The sequence below is a fragment of the Solenopsis invicta genome, chromosome 11 (genome assembly GCF_016802725.1).
Source record: "Solenopsis invicta isolate M01_SB chromosome 11, UNIL_Sinv_3.0, whole genome shotgun sequence".
NCBI lineage: Eukaryota > Metazoa > Arthropoda > Insecta > Hymenoptera > Formicidae > Solenopsis > Solenopsis invicta.
This window is the reverse complement of record NC_052674.1, coordinates 13,900,647-13,923,902: the sequence shown is the minus strand read 5'-3', so window position 1 is coordinate 13,923,902 and position 23,256 is coordinate 13,900,647. Positions and strand designations below refer to the sequence as shown.

Genomic DNA, 23,256 nt, shown 5'->3' with positions numbered 1-23,256 from the left:
TAGGTTGGAATAGGAAGATTGTTCAATGATAATACAGAGATAGTATCATTTAGGTTTTATATAGAAATTATAGAGTACCACATGGGTTAGAATAGGAAAATTTTTCAATGAGGATACAAAGATAGTATATTTATTACAATATTGAGATTTTGTGGCGACTTTCGTATAATAGCTGTTTGTTTCTTAGTTTAATGGTATGTTCCTAAAGTGAGTTTCTTTGTTTCAAGAAAATGGTTATATTACGAGTGCGACAAAATCATATTCTTTCGAATGGAAATAAGATTTTATTGAATTTTTTTGAAATTTTATTTTAATTATAAACATAATAAAAATTGAAACTGCACAATTTCGTTGTATTTGTAATATACATATATGTATATAACTTAACGAATCTTATTGTTAGTTCGGTACAACCTTGCCGTTAATAAAGATTGGCTGGTTACACTAAACTAGTTATTGTAAACTCTCAATTATTAATAATAATAATTATTAATCAATTTCATCAAATTAATTGTATTAGTCATTTGAAAAACAAGTCAATTTTTGTCGAAATTGAGATATTAGAGAATTCAGAAGAGGAGTCTCTCAATTAGGAGAGATCGAGACACACAATTTCTTTCAATAACCATATTAGTTAAGTATTCTATTCCTAGTTATAACGTTTACAAAATTGTTATTCATATGAAAAACATCTATCAGTTCAAGATCTGTTTATCTTCACGTGTCCAATGTGGAGATAACAATTCATGAAACTGCGGAGTTAAGATAAATGTTTAATAGAAATCTGATTTTCATTAGACATAATGTCCCATGGAGATATGGAAATTTAATGGATCTTTAAATGTGTCTATCTGATTTCCACCGTGGAAATAAAAACCTATGTTTTCATGGAGGTAGAACAGAATATGTCTAATGGATGTCTTATCTCCACCTTGGATATTATAAGATATTCTATTAATATCTTATAACGATATCCTTAGATCATATTTAAATATCTTACAATATTATTTAGCTTTACATAATACTAAATATGATATGAGTTTATAATATCAGAATATTATTTTTTGCACATAGCACGTTATGGCTAATACAAAAACTGGAAAATTTATTCGAAATATAAAAATGTGTATAACCAACTTGAGACTTTCTTTGAGGTAATGGTAGGCAATAAAAAGTATATATACTAGTAAATCAAAGTGGCACAGATCGAGGATATGATACAAAAGACTTATGACCTTGAAATTCCAGTTCAAAACTTATTAATAGTGAGACAGCCGGTAAAGTAATCAATATAATAAAAATGTAATAAGGACTAATTATTAAAAATGTGTCGCAAGTTTAACATGTGCTATAATAAAAAAAATCTGAAATAAAAATTTTTGCTTTTTAATGACATACTTGTGGATGTCCATTGGAGAACTGATGGACGTCTATTGGAAGTTCTATGAACTCTCTAGTAATCTAACGCCGTTCATTTGAGGCTTCATAAATTCTTTATTAACAATCCAAGACTTCATAAACCTTTTATTTTTGATCCCTGTAAGATCTAATGGACGTCCAATAGACATCTATGAAGATGTCTAATGGAGGTCCAATGCATGTGCGTAAAGCAGAACTGTGGATTTCTAATAGATGTCCATCCAGGAGGTCTAATGGATATTTACTGGAAGATCCAAATCTTCACAGCAGATGTCTAACGGATGTCCATGTATGTTTTTATTTTATCTGGGATGCTAGTGTAATAGATTTTATCTTATTTTTGGTAATGTTATCAGATATTTTATACTCTATGTACAATTTTTTTCCTTTTTGCCAACAAAAATTGGTAACATGTTAAATCCAAAATTTGCTTTGCAAGTTTTGCTATCTGGGATATGTATGTATTCATATAACATGTTATATAGGTAAAAATATTGATAAATATTGAATAAATAACTTGCTATAAAATATATTTCATGTATTAAATATATGTATAATAGTTTCGGTAAAAAGCACGATAGTCTCATTTGTGAACATTAAAGCAATAATTAAATCATCCAAAAAAAAATTTTTTATATATAATCATATATAATTATATATAAAATATGTCCATATGTAATAATTATATATAATTATATATAATCATATATAATCGTATATATTCATTTATATGTAATTATATATAATTATATATTCATTTATATATTTATATATATAATCATATATATTTATATATGGACATATTTTATATATAAAATATTTTTTCCCGGGTATACTTAACGAAAAGCAGATAATCAAAGAAGATCGACTGTTTGGTCAATTCTACTATTTAAAGATTACTATTTATTTATATTATGTTCTAATTATTCTATGTATAAATTAGTAAAATTAAAATATAAATTATTATTTGATACATAATTCATGCGTATGTTTATTTAATATGTGACATTAGAAAATTTTGTTTAGTTTTAAAAGATATTACACAGAATACTTTGTTTTAATTAATTCACGTAAATATTAGAATTATTAGTAATTTCAAAAAACTTTATAAAAGAATTATTTGAGACTTCTAAGAGGCACATTACATAGCGTTTATCTTTTGTTATGATTAGAAATATTAGAGATTTTAAGATTGTTGGCATTTCTTGTAATGGAATAATTTACTTTTTAAAGTAATATTATTATTGGTTTTATTTTTCTTAAAGTTACAGTGTCATTAAGCAAAAGAAAATGTTTTGATTTTGGAAAATGCTAATGATTTAAGATGCTTTATTAATGCTTCAATCTATTAAAAAAAAGCATATACTGATAACATTTCTTGAAACGTTTAAGCTTTCTTGCAAAAACATTTTTTGGTATCACTAATATAAGTTTTACGATATTTGTGCGGATTGATTAACGTGATATATAAATACACACATATCTTGTATATATGTATAAACATTTCTATAATCTCAGAATAATTTATGATATGGTAAAAATTTAAAAAACTGATTTTTAAAAATCAATTTTGAAACTTATACGTTCTATTCATTTAATGTATAATATATTGAGGTATTTTTTATATATTTTTAATTATTTTCAATAGTAAAAATTTGTTTTTTCAATTCTTCAAAAGTGAAATTTTTTTGACCTGTGTTGTTTTTCAAATGACTGATTCAATTGTTTTTCTTAAGATATTTATATTCATTTACGTTTTTACTTTTATATTCGTTATCAGTTGGAGTGACTGATTGACATTAATTGTTGTCTCTCTTGCTTCATTTTTCTTTTTCTTGTCGTCGCTATTATTGTTCGATTCAGCAGTGAAATCTGTGTGGCTATCTGAATGAGTCCGTTGCATTGTATTGAATATGTTTATATTCATGGTATTATCTCGCTGTTCGGTATCGGTATTAATTTCGTCTGGCGGTTCAACCATAGGCCGTGGTCTGTAACATATTTCGTGATTTAACAAAATTAAATTTGCTATAAAAAGAAAATACAGGACTTATATTAAGAGAAAAAAATGATGTAATTATCATATTTTCACTATAATAATTTATAATCATTTTTGATGGTAGTTAGATACTATACTATATTGCAATTATCAGCTATATTATATGTATTTATGGTTGTGTTAATCATACAAATTATAGAGATTAGTTATTACTATTGCGTAAATATACAGAGTGTTTGATAAATACTACTTATGCTCTCGTTGATAGAGCAGGTAAAACTCAGGTTCCAACCTTAATTTAGGCTCTTATTTAGGGACGGTAAATTTAGAAGGGCGGCATTTTTTAAATACATAAAATAGTTTTTTTTTAACTTATCTTGTAGTGGCTGACGCAAACTAAAATTTTTAAATAAAATAAAATTTATATGAACTTTGGGTCATACCTGATATTGGCAACATGTTACTATATTATTAAAATATTTTAATAAAACTAAAAAACAAATTGAAAAATTAAATTACATAGTTTTATTTATACGCGGTCTACATGTTTTCACATTTTATAATTGTAACTAATCCTTGCATTCTTTTACATAAAATAATGTAAGAAAATAGAATCTGCATAATATAAAATTTGATTAATTTAAGTTATACTTGAGGCTTGAATAAGGGCAGCAAAAATTTTATAGAGTTTAGGGGCGGTATGTGTTTTAATCCGGTAAAACTAAGAAAAGTCCTTCATCATTTTCCGAAATTCGCCATAGCAGTTACTGAAATAAAAATTAATAAATTCGGCAAATGAGCACGTACTTTCCTACCCATCACACGTGGGGATCGGCTATCGTTAAACCTATAGACCCTATAAATCAGAGACTGGCCATCAGGGGGCCACTTTTGATTGGAGTAAAATTTTTTGTCCCGCTTAAATTTAAACTGTAATTACTCCTTTCCTCTAAATATACGTAATATTTATCAATAAATATTATAAAAAATACTACAAACTTGTTTTGTATATTATTCTAAATAATATATATGTTGACATAATTTTTATATTTAATGTTCTCTTATGATTTTGTCATAACGAATATGTTACTTAATCTCACAAAAATACAAATTATTTGTAGGCGTCCAATCTTTACGTCCAACATTTTTTTCCCTTTTGATGAGGAATTATTGCAAAATTCAACTAAACATCCACCATATTAAACTTCAATCACGCTATTCACGTAAAGGACACTTATACATATTAGGAGTATAAATAAGTTTCCGCCGTATTTTATCAAAAATTGGGCATTTATTGTGAAAGAACGGTACCTAATGTTTTATTCGAAGTATTGTCCATCGCTAGCCACTACTTTTTCCCATCTTTCTGGCAGCATACGGATACCGCGTCGGAAGAATGCTTCATCTTTTGAAGCTATTCACAAATCGATCCAATTTTTTGTATCTTCATATGATGTGAAGTGATGCTCAGACAGGCCATGCGCCATCAATCGAAACAGGTAGTAATCAGAAGGAGCAATGTCTGGTGAATACAGCGGGTGGGGTAAAACTTCCCAATTGAGTGTTTCCAAATAGGTTTTGACCGGCGCCGCAACACGTGAACGAGCAGAATCATGCAGAAGAATAACTTTGTCGTGTCTGGAGTAGTAGTGGGCACGTTTTTCCTTGAGTACTCACAAGGGGAGCACCAGACATTGTCCCCTCCGATTTCATTGAACTTTATATATGTTATAAACCTATCCTCCCAATAATTCATCCTAAAGTAATAGGACCCGCCTCTCAAGCATTCGTGAGAAAAACGCGTTTAAAGATTTACGTGTGCGTAATGTACCGTGTAGTAAGAACAGATTGACACCTAAGCAGCGTAGCCTAGTCGGTAAGGCGCCTGACTAAAATGCTGCATATTACTGGTTCGAATCTTACTTTTTCATTTTTTTTTTTTTATTTCCTTGCAACGTACTATTGTGTGTGGTGTACGTTTTTAAATATTTAGCCTATAAAATAACTGTTTTAATTATACAATTAATTATATTTCAGAAATTATAAAATTCATCTATTTATTAATGTTTTTAAGGTTTTGTGAATAAAAAATAATATGATTTTATTATATAATTTTAGAATGTGTTAATAAAATATTATTAATTATATGTTGAAATTTATTTTCTATTCAATTAAACAAATTTCAAATTATTTTTGCCACGATTTTTCTTCTTGTTGCAACGAATTTCGGCTACACAGACAGTTCCTTTTGGCAAGGATATCTGTGTAGTTATACGCACGCTACCTGAGAACTTGTTTTCTTTGTAACACTATAAGGTCGTTTAAACGGTTTTAAGACCGTTGGGTTCATTCGAGCAGTAGCTAGCGTTCAGAGCATACCGTGTGTAAATTGCAGTGCGAATATATCATTTATAAAAATGCAAGAACCAACAAGTTCCAGTGCAGAAGAAAATATTTCAAGCCCGGAATCTCCGCTGAATGAAAATGAAGTAATGAAAAATAACCTAACAAACGCTCTTATTTATTGCAAGAGTTTATTAGTAGCAGAAAATCTGCTAACTAATACTCACAAAACCTTAAAAACATTAATAAATAGATGAATTTTATAATTTCTGAAATATAATTAATTGTATAATTAAAACAGTTATTTTATAGGCTAAATATTTAAAAACATACACCACACACAATAGTACGTTGCAAGGAAATTAAAAAAAAAAAAAAATGAAAAAAGTAAGATTCGAACCAGTAATATGCAGCATTGTAGTCAGGCGCCTTACCGACTAGGCTACGCTGCTTAGGTGTCAATCTGTTTTTACTACACGGTACATTACGCACACGTAAATCTTTAAACGCGTTTTTCTCGCGAATGCTTGAGAGGCGGGTCCTATTACTTTAGAATGAATTAGTAGAAGGATAGGTTTATAACATATATAAAGTTCAACGAAATCGGAGGGGACAATGTCTGGTGCTCCCCTTGTCAGCTCAATCTCATCAATTGTGTTCGGTGGAGAGCCCCAGTAATGGTTTCGTTCGGTTTAAGCAACTCATAATACACGACACCAAGCTGATCCCACTAAATACACAACATGAGCTTTTTTCCATGAATGTTCGGCTTGGCTGTCGATGTTGAAGCATGGCCAGGTGGTCCCCATGATTTCTTCTTCTTTGGGTTATCGTAGTGGATCCATTTTTCATCACCAGTGACTATACGATGCAAAAAAGCCTTTCGTTTATGCCTGGCAAGCAGCATTTCACATGTGAAAAATCGGCGTTCAACGTTTCTCGGCTTCAGTTCATATGGAACCCAGTTTCCTTGTTTTTGAATCATTTCCAATGATTTTAAACGATGTGAAATTGCTGGTTGAGTCACTCCTAATGTAAGTGCAAGTGCTTCTTGCGTTTGGCACGAATCTTCATCTAATAATGTTTCCAATTCCGCGTCTTCGTACACTTTCGGCCTTCCGCTACGTTCTTTGTCTTCGACGTCAAATTCACCGTTCTTAAACTTGTGAAACCACTCACGGCAACTTCTCTCACTTAAGGCAGCCTCACCATATGCTTCTACAAGCAATCGATGCGCTTCGGCTGCAGATTTCTTCAAATTAAAGAAGTAAATGAAAAGCTCCCGCAAATGACGCTTATTCGGCTCAAAACTCGACATTTTCGCACGAAAAAAGATATATGATGCTGATACAAAATCGCTAATATTTTAAGGTTATGTTGTTGGCAGATGTCCAACCTTACGATATAACGTTTTATAACAGACAATTTCAACCATAACATACTAGTGGCGCCATTTTTTGTGAAACGGCGGAAACTTATTTATACTCCTAATACATATTACACTAAACATATCACATATATTCTGCCATTTGTGAAAGAGCGAGATAGTGAGATGTTCCTTTCTCACTCGCAGAAATTTGACGAAATCTGGTTGATGGCCAGTCTCTTATTATAGGGTCTTTAGTCAAATCATAGGTAATCGCGGCAAGTGGCGCGGTGAGACGGGTAAAACAGCCATTGGCTGCGTTTAGAAGAAAAGCAGCTTTCCAACTGTTGCAAGATTTTCGGTTGAATGCCATTAATTGCTTTGCGCTTTTCCAACACGTTTATTCGGTCATTTTTTCCAGCATAATAAAAGTATGCTTATTAAGCGCAACATGTTGTAATCTAACCTATAATACTAATAATAAAACGGACGATCGTCCGTTCTAATTGAACGATTCCAGTAAATGGCGACAAACCTGGGTTAAAACCCACTGCGGTCGGAAACGCTATAAGCTTCCATTGTAACATCGACATTAATCAGAATTTTGTTGTCATGTGGCAAAAATACAGCAACAATCAATTTTCCTAATCGTTATCTTTCTTATTTATTTTATTCTAATTGTTATTTAAAAATCTAGGTTGTGACAAGTATAGAGACATTATATACAAAGTAGGGGAGCCATAAGACAGATCTGTAAGTGGAAATGTCTTCCCGTTAGAAAGAGAGAGAAGATAGGACCTATATTCTTGTCTTTGTCATACTAGCGCTATTAAGAGAGAAATAGACTAAAGCTCCCGTTTTCTGTCTTTTTCTACCAACGGATCACTTTTGAGGCTGGCTTCTCTACTCTATATGTAATATCTCTATAGTGACAAATCACAAAACACACTCATACTTGCGCTAACGCGTATATTTCAGAAAAGTGCGTTCATCAGAAGTCGTACGCTGTTGGCAGCGCAGCATATAGCGTTTACCTAGCTGCTTTTTCTGCTAAACGCAGTCAATATTCTCGTACGGTTTGCATGTGCACTTTTGTCAAGAAACTGTGAACGTTTCGTAACGCATGCGCTGAGCGTAGAGTCGAATGCATGAAGGTATTATACAGTAGAGTCTCCTTAATTTTGACTAATAGGGCGATAAGAGCGGAATGCCAAAATTATAGAATACCCTCACCACAGCAAGAGTTCACCAATCACCGTGTACTTGCGTGAGCAAAGTACACGGTGATTGATAGACTCGTGCTGTGGTGAGGATATTCTGTGTTAAGGAAGGAGTATGATATTAGTGTTTGTGAAAGTACGTGTGAAGGAATGCAAAGATTAGGACCGGTATTGATAGTCGATTCTTATATTTAAGATCGTCTTAAATAACATCTCAAGATGCTAATACGGCTCTCTGATTGGTTGATGGCATCTTAAGGTGATACTTAAGAGGATCTTAAATATAAGAATCGACTATGAATACCGGTCTAGACTCTAGAGAGGTCAAATTTAAGGAGACTCTGCCGTATATTGATCTCTTATAACCTCCCACACAACACACGGACGTCCGATACATGTTCACAAAAGTCCTTGTATATCCCAGTATTTCGTACATCCATAGGACGTTCCAAGAACGTCCAAAGGACATCCAGGTTTATCATAGCTGCAGTATGACGTTTGTAGGAAGTCCGCAGGACATATTTGGGATTCGTAATATCTAACATATTATGTATATTAAACATGTTACATACATAATAAATATGCATTCGAAAATTGCGAGCGTTGTTCTTTATATTAAATAAAACATTTTGAAGATGTTCTAAGAACGTCCATTAAATGTCCAGAAGATATCGGTGATACGTTCCGAAAAGGTCCGCTATATATATATATATATATATATATATATGTCAACGAAGTTGAGTATTTTTATTATTATCATCATTATCATTATTATTATAACACAAGAATTTTATAAATTATAAAATTATTAAAATAATTTTTTGTTTTAAAAAAATATTTAACTAAAGATATTTAACCATATATAAAAATAAACTATAAATTTTGATAATATCATAAGCTTTAATATACAGTATACAGCTTTTTAATAAGATATGTTATTCGTTAATATTTAATATTTTATTATATATAATATTTAAATTATATCATTTAATACATATGTATAATACTATAACGATTAATTTAATATTTTATTTAATGGCCATTTTATTTGTGAGAAAAATTGTACTCAAAATATAAATAAATAATAACGTATATTATATCGAGTAAAATTTTTCTCGGAAAAAACATTTTGGAACGTAAACTTAAAATATAAAGAAAGTAATTATACATCTAGCAGCAAGGTATATATATTTGATTTACAGAATCATATCTGTTTACATGATTCTGTGAATCAAATACATGTATACATTAAAATTTGATTTAATTATAATTTATGAAATCCTGTAATTTCGGATTAAAATGAATTTGACAAGTGAGTGCTGGCACCACCGCTAGGCGGCCACGCCGCGGGAGATCTTATCGTGAGTCGAATGCGGCCACAGGCGTTATATCTAGGCGTCATCGCGGCCGACTCCCAAGCTCATAACTTCAGTGAGACTTTTAGAAGCTGCTTGTTGTAACCTCGAGACGAATACTCGCTTTCATTCTTTTCAGATGTGACGTGTGTGTGGAACGTTGTTCCACATAAATTTTTATAATTTTTGCATGTAAAGAACAATTTGTATTGTTATTTAATCTTGTACAAAAATTAAATATTTAATTCAAATTTAACTTTTTTTAAATTCTTTTTAACGAAAAAGATACAAGAAATATTTTTTTGTATATTAAACATTTATTACGGATTACATTAATGTATTTTGTTTTAATAAATCTATCTGGGTTCCGATTTTATTTTCAATCTGTCTTAACACCGTATTTTTGGTGCAGAAATCCCAATCGATTCGGATTACTTCTTTTTTTAATCGGTTTTAATCGCATATTTTTGGCAGGATTAATGCTACTTTTACTAACAAATATAATTTTTTACTAAATAAAGTCCTAATCGCGCAGAATAAAATAATGTCCAAAAACGTCCATAAAAGTCCTTTTTATGTCCTGCCGAGACGTTCTAATGACGTCCATTTGGCGCCTGAAGGCGGTACATTGCACGTCTGAAGGACATCTCCTAGACGTCTACAAGACACAATTGGTATGTCACTGGACGCCAAGAACCCACGCAACACAAGGATGTCGATGGACGTCCAATGGACGTCGTGGTCCGATAGATCTTGGCGTCCAGTGACATACCAATTGTGTCTTATAGACGTCTAGGAGACGTCCTTCGGACGTACGATGTACCGCCTTCTGACGCCGAACGGATGTCATTAAGACGTCTCGGCAGCATAAAAAGGACTTTTATAAACGTTGTTTGGATATTATTTTATATTGGGCGATTAGGACTTTATTTAGTAAAAAATGATATTTGTTAGTAAAAGTAATATTAACCCTGCCAAAAATGTGCGATTAAAACCAATTAAAAAAAAAAGTAATTCAAATCGATCGAGATTTCTGCACCAAAAATACAATGTTAAGACAGATTGAAAATAAAATCGGAACCCAGATAGATTTATTAAAACAAAATACATTAATGTAAAACGTAATAAATTTTTAATTTGCAAAAAAATATTTCTTGTATCCTTTTTGTTAAAAAACATTAAAAAAAGTTAATTTGAATTAAATATTTAATTTTTGTATAAGATTAAATAACAATACAAATTGTTATTTACATGTAAAAATTATAAAAATTTATGTAGAGCAGCGTTCCCCGCACACGTCACATTTGAAAAAAATGAGAGCGAGTATTCGTCTCGAAGTTACAACAAGCAGCTCCTAAAAGTTTCACTGAAGTTATGAGCTGGGCAGTCGGCCGCGGTGGCGCCTAGATATAACGCCTGTGGCCGCATTTGACTCACGAGAAGCTCTCTCGCGGTGTGACCGCCTAGCGATGGTGCCAGCACTCACTTGTTAAATTCATTTCAATCTAAAATTACAGGATTTCATAAATTATAATTAAATCGAATTTTAATGTATACATGTATTTGATTCACAGAATCATGTAAACAGATATAATTCTGTAAATCAAATATGTATACCTTGCTGCTAGATGTATAATTACTTTCTTTATATTTTAAGTTTACGTTCCAAAACGTTTTTTCTGAGAAAAATTTTACTCGATATAATATACGTTATTATTTATTTATATTTTGAGTACAATTTTTCTCACAAATAAAATGGCCATTAAATAGCATATTAAATTAATCGTTATAGTATTATACATAGGTATTAAATATGATATAATTTAAATATTATATATAATAAAATATTAAATATTAACGAATAATATATTTTAGTAAAAACTATATACTGTATATTAAAGCTTATCATATTATCAAAATTTATACTTTGTGTTTATATATGGTAAAATATATCTTTTGTTAAATATTTTTTAACTCGAAAAATTATCTTTATGATTTTATATAATAATTTATAAAATCCTTGCGTTATAATAATAATGATAATGATGATAATAAGAAAACTCAATTTCGTTGACATATATGTATATAGCAGACCTTTTCGGAACGTACAACTGAATTAAATGTCCAATCCTCTGGACATTTAATGGACGTACTTATAACATCTTCGAAATGTCTTGTTTAATATAAAGAACAACGCTCGCAATTTTCGAATACATATTTATTAGGTATGTCGGGAACATGTTTAATATTCATAATATGTTAGATATTACAAATCATCCCAAACATGTCCTGCAGACGTCCTATAGACGCCATACTGCAGCTACGATAAATTAGAATGTCCATCGGACATCTTTGGAACGTCCTATGGACGTACGAGATACTAGGACATTGCAAGAATTTTTGTGGACATGTATCGGACGTCCATGTGTTGTGTGGGACATGTCGGACCGTAACGTCCATTGGACGTCCACCAAAAGACGTCCTTGTGTTGCGTGGGCTATAACCGGGCAGACAATGACAGGAAAACGCCACGCGCTTGTCTTCCCACGAATACCGCAAAAAACGCATTTTCTTTGCATAAAATACCGTATGCAATATGGGACCAAGCGCGTTCTTAACTCCGGACGCTTTTTTCAGCACTCGGTTGCGCTACGCGCGCTTCGCGTGCTCTACTATGCCTCGTACTGAAAACATCGTCCTCAGTCGACCAAGCTCCATGTTGCATAATGGCCTAGTTTACATCGTGCACTTGATACGCGTATTAAGCACTATATTCGTATCAAATTCGTACTAAATTTTTAGTACTTACGATGTAAATGCTGCTGGATCAACTTGGTACGAACGTATCAAGCAGGAGTATCGTATTAAACTGATACGCGTATCAAATGATACAAATGACGATATAAACACTGAAACGTATTTTGTAGCGGATTAGGCCTATTGAATATAACCTTAATTGACCGGTCTTATGATAAGTAATCTTATTTTGTCTCTCTGAAACGATAACATATTAAAAAATGTCTTGTAAGAAACGTTTAGTACGTTCGATGTAAACGAGCCTGTATTAAAGCATTGGTGCGCACCAAACTTAATACGAGTACCAAAGTTTTAACGATGTAAACTAGGTCAATGTACTATTCTTCTCAGTTTTACCTGCTCTATCAACCCAAGAGAGTCTAAGTAGTATTTATCAAACATTCTGTGTAATAAGCGAATAAAAAAATAATTATGAGATATCCACTATAATTGTGATTGTATTTACATAAAAATATTTATTTTATTTTTATAATCCATATTTTAATATTTTATTACATTAATATTTTTAATTGTAACTTATAGTAAATTTTTTTATATTCATAATCAGTAGAACTATAAACATAAGGTTAGGTTAGGTTAGGTTATTATTAATAAACAGAGCTTCTAACTATAAATATTTTATCATGCAATTATAGTTACAAACATTTTTCTTTCAGTATAGCGAGTCAAAAAATAGGATTTTCTTTAACACTGTGTTGTAATAAAACTTTTATTTAAAAAATTTAAAGAGATAGATAATAATGTATTTTTGTTTTAAAAATATGTATATTTACTTAACAAAGATATAACATTACATTAAAAAAATATTATTAAACTTGGAATGCATTTTTCTCGCGGGGGGAGGGGATATTACTTTTCAAAATAATAATTCAACATTGTTTATTCGATCAATTTTAAAATTTAAAATAATATTTTTAATAACATTTTCAGCAATTTTTCCCAATTTTAATTTTTTTTCTTAAGTTATAACAAAAAAGAATGAAAATTCTTTTGAGAGAATGCAATTTTTAAATTCAAATATGTGCAGTTCCAAAATAAAATTTTAAAAAATTCTGTGGACCGAAAATGTTAAGTGTAAAGAAAAAAAAATTGTTTATTTCATTTTCGATAATTTGTCGAAGTTAAGTTGTGGTTGTCATACGTAGATACGCGTACTCATTTATTTTTATAATTTTGCATCTTACTTTTTTAAATAAAGATACATATTTTTAAAACAGAAATACATTATTTATTTATTTATTTTAATAAAAATTTTACATGGTTTTGAAAAATATTCTATATATTTGTCTAGTTATAAGGAATCTACGTTCGTTTAACACAAATTTTATATAAAATTATTGAGATATTAATGTAATATCAATCATTTTGACTAAAAAAATAAAAAACTTATCTATTACTCACATTATAGACCAATTAGTAGAAATATCGTTTTGTGGTTGAGCTGCGACATTTTCTTCGTTAGGAACATTTGCGTGACCGTTATTATACAATGAATTTGCATTGACCCATGCCGGTGGTACACATGGTGTGGCATTTTGATATTCATTGTATGTTGTCCGTACGTTCTTATCGTGTACACGACACACGTCGTCAATAATGAATGGAGCTAAAAAGACGAACATTTAAAAATTATATAAAGCGTATAATGCATTAATGTGGATAATTCATAATATCATTTCGTTTATACAGGACAGTTACCGCGGTCTGAATTCTTCGCACTTTCATTTCAGCATTCAAATACGTAGGTATACTGCACTGTAACGTAATATTTACGTTTTCATTAACGTGTATTTAATCGATTATTTTTGTGCGTTATTGTAAGTAGAGTAGAATGTCTAAAGCTTACAAGCGTGCGAGTATAAGGAATGAAAGTTATTTGTGTGACATAAATTAATTTATTAATTTAAGCAAACATTGTGCCAGTTTTACATAAAGTATTACTTAAAAGTCAACCAATTCTTCGTGAGCAGTTGGTTGCAGAAAATTCCACACGTTTTAAAATAAAGTCCATGTTAGTAGAAAAAATTGGTATTTTCCAGAAAAAACCAGCTTGCAGACCTGTTCTGTAACTTTTAACGATAGTTTTGTTATCGTTGTAACATCGTTGCACAGATATAATACATGGTAAAAAAAGCTGTGTGACGTTATAACGATAACGAAACTGTCGTTAAGAGTCATTAAGAGAATAGACTTACTGATCTCTTTCATTAAAAACATAAATAGAAACAATAGAAGAATGCTTTCAATGTTGAAAATGTGTTTTTCGATTTAAGCTTTATCCAAAATAAAATCTGTAATATATCTATAATAGATTAATCTATAATAGATTAATAAATCGATATAATAAAAATAAATGACTTTTATTTAATGTTGAATAGTAAACACAAATCAGACCTATATTAATAAAAAATTTATGTTACTTTATTACATTACTCTAAAGTTTACGTATTAAAAACGTAGGAAGTCAAAAAGTTTGTGCAATTTTTTTAAAACTTCAGAATTGTGTTAGAAATGCTCGGTTGAAAAATGTTTTTTGTGATATTGGTATACCTGTAATTATTATTTGTTTGAATTTGTAGCCATATTGGATGCGTAGTTCAGATTTGACAGTCAATTGAATAAGTTGTATCTGATGATTTCTTAATTCATAACGGAAGATCAAAGAATATGCATTAAATTTTCTGTAAAAAAATAAGATAAGGTGTTCTATCGTAGTGCAAATGGTGCGAAAAGCTTTCCCTGATAAAAAAAATCGATAGAAAACGATAGAAAGTGTCAGAAACCTGTTTCAAAACGATAGAATTCTATTGTTTTGAATCACGTTTCTGATACTTTCTATCGTTTTCTATCGGTCTTTTTAATCAAGGTTAGGCTTTAGGCTTTATACTGTTAAATCTGTAGTGTAAAATGTCAAATTTTACTCAAATTGAGTTATTTTTAACCATTTCTAGAAACCGCCATTGCTCCTACTAAATATGTCGTTAATTTAACTAAAAATGTGTGTTGAATTTGACTAAAATAAAGTTTATTTTTGAACATGTATATATGTACACCTAGCGTGTTTGATTCTGTCCATGGGGAAATTTTCCAAACTGAAAAGTCGCTATCTTTCTACATACAGTTCATAATTAACGTAACGACCAATAAGCTCTAGTCGTTACATTAATCATAAACTGCGAGTATGTAGAAAGTGGTAACTTTTCAGTTTGAAAAATTTTCCCATGGACAGAATCAAACACGCTGGGTGTACACCCAAGGACTTTGATTCTGTCCATGGGGAAATTTTTCAAACTGAAAAGTCGCTATCTTTCTACATACTTACAGTTCATGATTAACGTAACAACCAATAAGCTTTAGTCGTTTCATTAATCATGAACTGCGAGTATGTAGAAAGTGGTGACTTCTCAGTTTGGAAAATTTCCCCATGGACAGAATCAAAATCCTTAGGTGTACATATGTGAAGCTGCTTTGAAATGAAGTAATTCAACCATAGAAATGGGTTGAAAGAAATAACCATAAATGTGGTTGTTTTTTTAAACACATCGTTTGTGTTAAAATAGTAAATTTTGACACATACGTAGTTAAGAATAATTAAATACTTTAATTCAAGAAATTGGTTCGGATTTAACCAATTAACATTTAACAGTGTAGCATGCAAAAACGAGTTGTTTGCATATAGTCAGGATTCAGAACACTACAAAAGTAACGCCTTACCGTTACTATTACTTAAAAAATAACAATTCTTTACTCTTTTCATTACTTTTTGATAACGTTAAAGTATTAGTCATGTAACGATCCCGCTTCGCGTGCACAGGCGGTGATTGGCGATGGACAAGAGTATGTTCGAAGTCTGGGAGAGAATTAGACGGCGGTTTCGAGAAGAAAAACGTCTAGTATAGCTAGACTGTGGCGTCAGTAAGTCAGCCATCTACTATGACCCTGCGAATTATTTGAAGAAAACTATCAGTGAAATTGCATTTAAGACTCCTGACTCCTCAGCCGAGAACTCCGTGTTGATGGTAACGACATTCCGTCGCGGACAAAATTAGAACTATTATAATAGACGTGAAACGTGACAGATTGACTAAATTGACGATGTTATCGTGCACATCATTTTGTTATTATGCGTTTCATTGTGAAAATATGACTTATCTCTTATTTACCAAATTCGTAAAAATGGACCGCAAGCAAAAAATTTCTTTAAATTTTATACATAAAAGCACATTTTTCACTCTTTTCAATAACTATGCGTGTGTTCTTCTGTCTGAATAAGTGTTATTTATAGGTGAATTTCACATGCTTCTTATAAAAAGCATGTAACGTGAAACAAGCAAGAAAACACACGGTTAAGCTGAAGTTTCTGAGATACCATTTGTAAATAAAGACAATTTAGATAAAACGGACTAATCAAATGGTTTTAAAACACGTGTAAAAAAGGATAGTCTCAACCCATTTTTACAAGTGTTTTAAAGCCATCTGATTAGTTTGTTTTATCCGAATTGGCTTCATTTAGAAATGGCACATCGGACAAAATTACGTGTCATTTCACGCAATTTCACGCTTCTGAGGTCACGACTTCAATATGACCGCGGTGAAGAGTCTGCAGGAGCTTTAAATCCCAAAATAAAAGCTTTTTCAATAATATTTGGCAAAAGAGATTTTAAATTCTTATGTAATAATAAATACAAAGTTTTGAAAGAATCCCGTACAATTTATGGGAAAAAAAAAGAAAACATTATCGGTTATTTGAATTTTTGTTAGAGATGCTGAAATTACAACATATTAAAAATTATAATAATAACATAATTTTTTTTCATTAAAATTGTACGAGGTTCTTTGACATAAAAAAAGAAGCAAAATTTATTCATTACATGTTAAAAAAAAACATTCCATGTCACTCAGCATTATGATTTTATTACTGAATCTCATCATAATTGCGATTCGTAATCACATATATGAACAATGGTAATTGATTATGAGTAATAATTAATCAAATATCATTGATCAATACAAAAAAATCAACTTTAAACCTAGATAGACATATGAGTGCAAACTGTCGGTAACTTGCCATAAATATTGCTCATAAGTTCTCAGCAAAGCAACAAAAGATATCCTTTTTTTCAATACTTTCCAATACTTGTTCTTGTCAGTAACAATTTCCAAAATAAACGAAAAGTTCCTAACAAATCATCGGCAATATGTACTTATAAATGAAAATCGTTGCTCACATATTGCTGCCAGATTGTCATAAACATGTTGGTTGCAATAATTGTTTTACGGTTGTTCGATAATGAAAGTCTATTGATACTGAATTGACAAATACATTTTCGTCGCATTAAATTAAAGGCAATGTATTAACAATTGATAAGTTTAATCCAGTCTTGAGGCTTTCGTGACCATTGATATCGTTAACTGAGAGGGTTTCCGGATGGATGCCACGTGCGTGTTGGGCACTTTGTCGACATTTTGCAAACATTGCAGCTTGCATCATCAGGGCTGAGAGCTCCGATACTGAGCTCCCTTCGGTTGTAGTGGTCCTTATATATCCCCGCAACGGGGATATATAAGGATCACCGCAACCAAAGGAAGCTGACCAAATCACTCCCCCCCCCCCCTCTGGGCGCAACGGAAATATATAAGGACCACCACAACCGAAGGGAGCTCAGTATCGGAGCTCTCAGCCCTGATGATGCAAGCTGCAATGTTTGCGAAACGTCGGCAAAGTGCCCAACACGCATGTGGCATCCATCCGGAAACACTCTCGGTTAATGACAAGCTTATCTTTGTAGTTATTTGGCTTAGATTAAGTTTTCGCGTTTGACTATTTGAATAATTTAATAATTAATCATATATTTAAAAACATTCCTCAATTGTTCATTGCACAGTATTTTAATTTTGTAAAATTCATTGTTACTTAATTTAAATAGAAATATTCCTCTATAAATATTTCTATCCAATTAAAACTTTAATGCGCAATCAGTCTGTGATGTATTGAATGAATAATAGGGAACTAAAGTAAACATAAAATTAACGGTTAAATTCGTTATCGTTACTATAAAAATGTAAGGATGTTACTATTACCGTTACCATTACAGACATATCCAAAAATGTAATACTCGTTTACCATAAAAAAAAGGACGAAGACGATAACGGTGTTACAAGTAACGCATTACTTCCCACTCTGCAAATAATACAAACGTTTTCAATTCGATCATAAATCAGTTAGAGAGTTCGTCATAGAGTTGAAAGGTAAATATGATTAATGGAAGAAAAGAAAAAATTAATGCTATTCGTTGAATTATTATTAGATGTTGCTGAAAAATTGAAATCTCATGATTCATGCGACGTATCAGTTTTACTGATATTTTCGACATAAAAACAAGTGGCAGCGTTTCAAAATTCTCGAATCTTCAACAAAAATTGCATCGTAAAAAATCACTGAGAAAATAATAAAATGAAGTTGCTAATAATCCAACATTAGTTTTAAGGCGTCCTATGACTTTATTCTCTTCCCAAAAATTTAAAAAAAGCAGTAAAAAGATAACATTTTGTAACTGTTGAAGACAATAAAAATCGCTGATAAAATAAAAAACGAGCTGAAGACTATATACCAGAGAGAGCATTTCAGAAATGTTTTAATAAAAACTTTTTTTAATAAAAAAATTGCATGAGCTTTTTGACATATATAACTTTATATTTTACATAATTAAAAACATGTTATTATAAAAACTTTTCGTTTTTATTAATATATTACCCAGGAAAAATTTTTCATATAAAATTATATACATATAATTATATATCAAATATGTTCATATATAGAGTGATTATTAATGAATATCCCCACTTTTTACCATAGGAGCACGCATTTGTAATTTCTAATATATGTTAGAAATACATATCTGTCGGTAAATCAGGCTCCTATGGTAAAAAGTAGGGATATACATTAATAACCATCCTGTATATATATTTAAATATATATAATTATACATAATTATTTGTAATTATATATCAAATATGTCCGTATATATTTAAACATATATAATTATATATAAAACTCAAGAGAAAATTTTTATATATAATTGAATATATGTATATAGAGGAAGGACAGCGGTTGTGGAATATATCTGGAGTGGTAGAATATCATGATGTCTCATATAGTTCACATTGAATTCTAAAAGCAATCGTTAAAATTACTTCGTTACTGCCTATTTAGACACTATAGGATGGTTACTAGTCATTAGTATGCACTGTTTTTATAAACGCTGAATTTCAATTTTGCTGGTAATTGAAATTTTTACAGTGTATACTCTTTGCATAAATTTTTACGGTGTATACTGTTTGTATAATTTTAAGAAGTATGTTACATATTAATTTTTTAACTTTAGTCTAACTTGAAGGTCTCGAATATGAATTTCAAATATTATTGAATTTAACGTATGTCGTAATGTGTGTATAAATTCGACAAACAAAGTCATGTTATTATATACATATATGAGCTGTGGTTGTGGAATATGGTCTGTCATGTGTATCTCTCTTGTGACATTACAATAATCTCATTATAGATGTTGTATAATGTTTATTAGAATCAAAGAAATTATTTTAAAAAATTTTAAGTTTTATATATTTAAAAAAAATTTTTAAGCCAAAAAATTATTTAAAAAAAGTTTTTTTTAATAAAGTATACTTTATGAAATGTTCGTAAAATCTTGTTTTGTGACACTTATTTCTGAGTAAAATCTATAAAAGATCATTAATTTCTTCTTTTAATAAATCAAAATGCCTCACACCAATTGTTAGTATTCCACGACCCTCCTGTTATTCCATAAACACATTTTTTTTCCACTCTTCAACAAATTGTAAATTATGTTCGTTCTATATGTTTGATGAATTTCTATTTATAAAGTGATTGGTAGTACTCTATGGCTAATAAACTGGCGTTAGTTAGAATTATGTCGCGTTAATATTTACTGTATTGAGTTACTGTCAGAAAACGAAATAGTCCACAACTTTCTTCTTTTCCTCTAATTATATATAATTATGTATTCATTTTTGTATAATTAAATTTATATATTTATATATGGACATATACATATTTCATATACATATAATATATGAAAAATTTTTTCTGGGTTAGAGAAGAGAGCATGGTTATAAAATAGATGTGGTAAGATACAATTTTGTATAGTTTGCGTTGAATTCTAATAGTAACCATTAAAACAAAATTGTATTCCATCCTTTTCTCTCCGCTATATTTTTCTTTAAACCAAAGTGATTAATGTAAAGTAAATATGATTTGTTAATTAAAGAAAAATATATATAAATATACTTTAGTATAACATGTTAGAAAATTTTTATAATTTATGACACAATTCTATTGGACAAAATCCGAGAAAGTAAAAATCGGAATTTACCTGGTTTTTCCTAGTGGACATTTTCTGTTTGATATTTTTTGTTAAACAGTTTTTGTTTTATGAAAAAGCGAAGTTTTCTTTCGCACGGATTCAAGTATAAGTTGAATGATTATTTACAAGCTGAGATTTGTATATATTACATAAAATAATGTACGAGTAGATTAGTATAATTATAAAATGGTGTGTTACCAGAAAACAAAGTTAATATTTATAGAAATAAATGGTTTTTTGCGAGCTATGTTATACAAATTTATTATAAGACATCAATATAACTCTGTATTGGATGAGTACAAAAGTTCGTGTCCAATTTATTATTAAAACTTAAGTAGTAATGTAGTATGTAAAATTTTTTTCTTAAAATTCTATAAATGTATTATATAAATAAATTTTTTTTAATTTAATGATGTAATCACTGTCATTTTCTATAATCTTTTCCCAATGTTCTAATATGAATGCCTCAATCATAAAACAACTTTCGCGTTGAAAAAGGAAGAAATATGGTTTTTGATAGCTTTGAAGATGTGAATTTTTCTTCATTCAAATTGATTTGCAAGAGTGGGACTCTTTTGACACTGTTGTGATTGACCATCAGCCATTCATAGCGCTAGAGCAGTAGACAAATTTTAGACAGCGACTGCTCTCGTTTTGTAGTGATCAAAACAAATAATAATTTGATAATGCGTTTTACCAGATTATCAGTATCGGCAATACAGTGAGAGTAATATAATATTCTATTTCTTTTAGTTTGAACAAAGTCTATTTTGTAGTTTACAGTTTCGCGTTGTCGTGATAAAAAACGACTCTTATGATTAGCGAGAATTAAACACTCCTTCCAGGATTGCTAAATTGCCCAATTATTGACAGTATTTGTCAGAATTAATCGTTTGGTCATTAGGAAACAGCTCAAAATTGTTTTTTTACAATCTTATTAAACAGAAAGCATCACCTTCTCAGGATGCAAATTGGTTTTTGCCATAAATTCTGCATGCTTATCTCCAGAAAAAATTTCAATCAATAAGTACAAAATTCTTTCAAAAAATAAAATTTGTAGTGTACAAAAAGTCTTGCAATTATACGTTTAATGGTCGTTGTCTAGATCCAGCATTGAGTAGTGCGATTGGTGGCATTAATCAAACCTTTGTGAAGTTGGCCCCACGTACTTTTTGAAACTGGAAAAAAATAAGATGAGTTTGACTTGCCCCCCCCCCTGAAGAGTTCTAGAGTTCTTAAGGTGATGCTGGACAACATATATATATGTGCTTGTTTTTATTCCGGCTTTTCTCTTAATTGGCTTTATTGATCTAGAAATCCTTTTACACGATTAAAGTAGTGACAAAAATATTTGCCGGAAACTATAATTCAATACGAAAAACGAAAGTTGATTAAAAAATTATAGTTTAATTATCGGTATTTGCAGACGATTCGTGACAACATGTGCCCTATATAAAAGTTTTAGACTTGGTATGTATAAAATAAGTAGTTTAAGGCGAGTAGAAAAAATGAAAGAACAATACGACGCTTGCAGAATGATCCTAGAAGTTCTAGTATAAGAGAAAGGCCTGAATAAAATTTGTTTATGTAATTTTCACATATATTGATGCAAAGAGCATAAATTGCGTTCATGGTAGTTCAGAAATCCTGCATTAAAGGCGTCAAAAAAACAAGGAAAGATGAGTGCGTTTGACAAAGAGCGCTAGCCTATTCCCCTTATTCTTTGCCTCACGCGCGACCCGAGTTCGTAGAAGAAAAATCTGCAATAATCTGAAATACCGACGTCGAGTGAGTTTCACCGTCAGTCCAGCATCGCCTTAATCGATTATACTGCAGTACTTGGAGTTAGTTGCTCATTTCGAGCCGATTCTCGAAGCGACGCCCACTACCGCTTGCCGCTCGACTGTCGAGCCGGTGATCACGCGGCAGGCGCTCTGCATCAGGAGCGTACCATTCGAGAAATTTGTCGTAAAAACTTATCTTAATTCTAATTATCGTACATTATTGTCATTTATATTTTTGCAAAAAATATATATGTAAATAAGAGAAAATTTTATTTATAAAAATTATGTAAAAAGGAAAATTTTTTACGACAAATTACTCGAATGGTACGCTCCTGATGCAGAGCGCCTGCCGCGTGATCGCCGGCTCGACAGTCGAGCGGCAAGCAATAGTGGGGGGACAGTGGGCGTATTTTTCACTCAGAGACGCTCTTGATGCAGAGCGCCAGCCACGTGATCGTCGGCTCGATCGTCAAGCGGCGAGCGGTAGTGGGGGAACAATGGGCGACTCTTCAGGAATCGGCTCAAAATGAGGAACTAACTCCGAACACTGG

At 30.8% G+C, this 23,256-nt stretch overlaps 1 protein-coding gene across 1 annotated transcript in view; it reads right to left on the bottom strand.

Annotated features, from left to right (window-relative positions):
• Positions 1–3,158: 3,158 nt before the first annotated feature.
• Positions 3,159–23,256, bottom strand: part of LOC105199362 — a 42,681-nt gene continuing 22,583 nt past the window's right edge. The window contains exons 6-7 of the mRNA XM_039454884.1: positions 13,921–14,125; positions 3,159–3,410 (exon numbers count right to left, since the gene is read on the bottom strand). Coding sequence (XP_039310818.1) covers positions 3,170–3,410; positions 13,921–14,125 — 446 coding nt within the window. The 3' untranslated portion in view covers positions 3,159–3,169. The remainder of the gene's footprint in view (positions 3,411–13,920; positions 14,126–23,256) is intronic.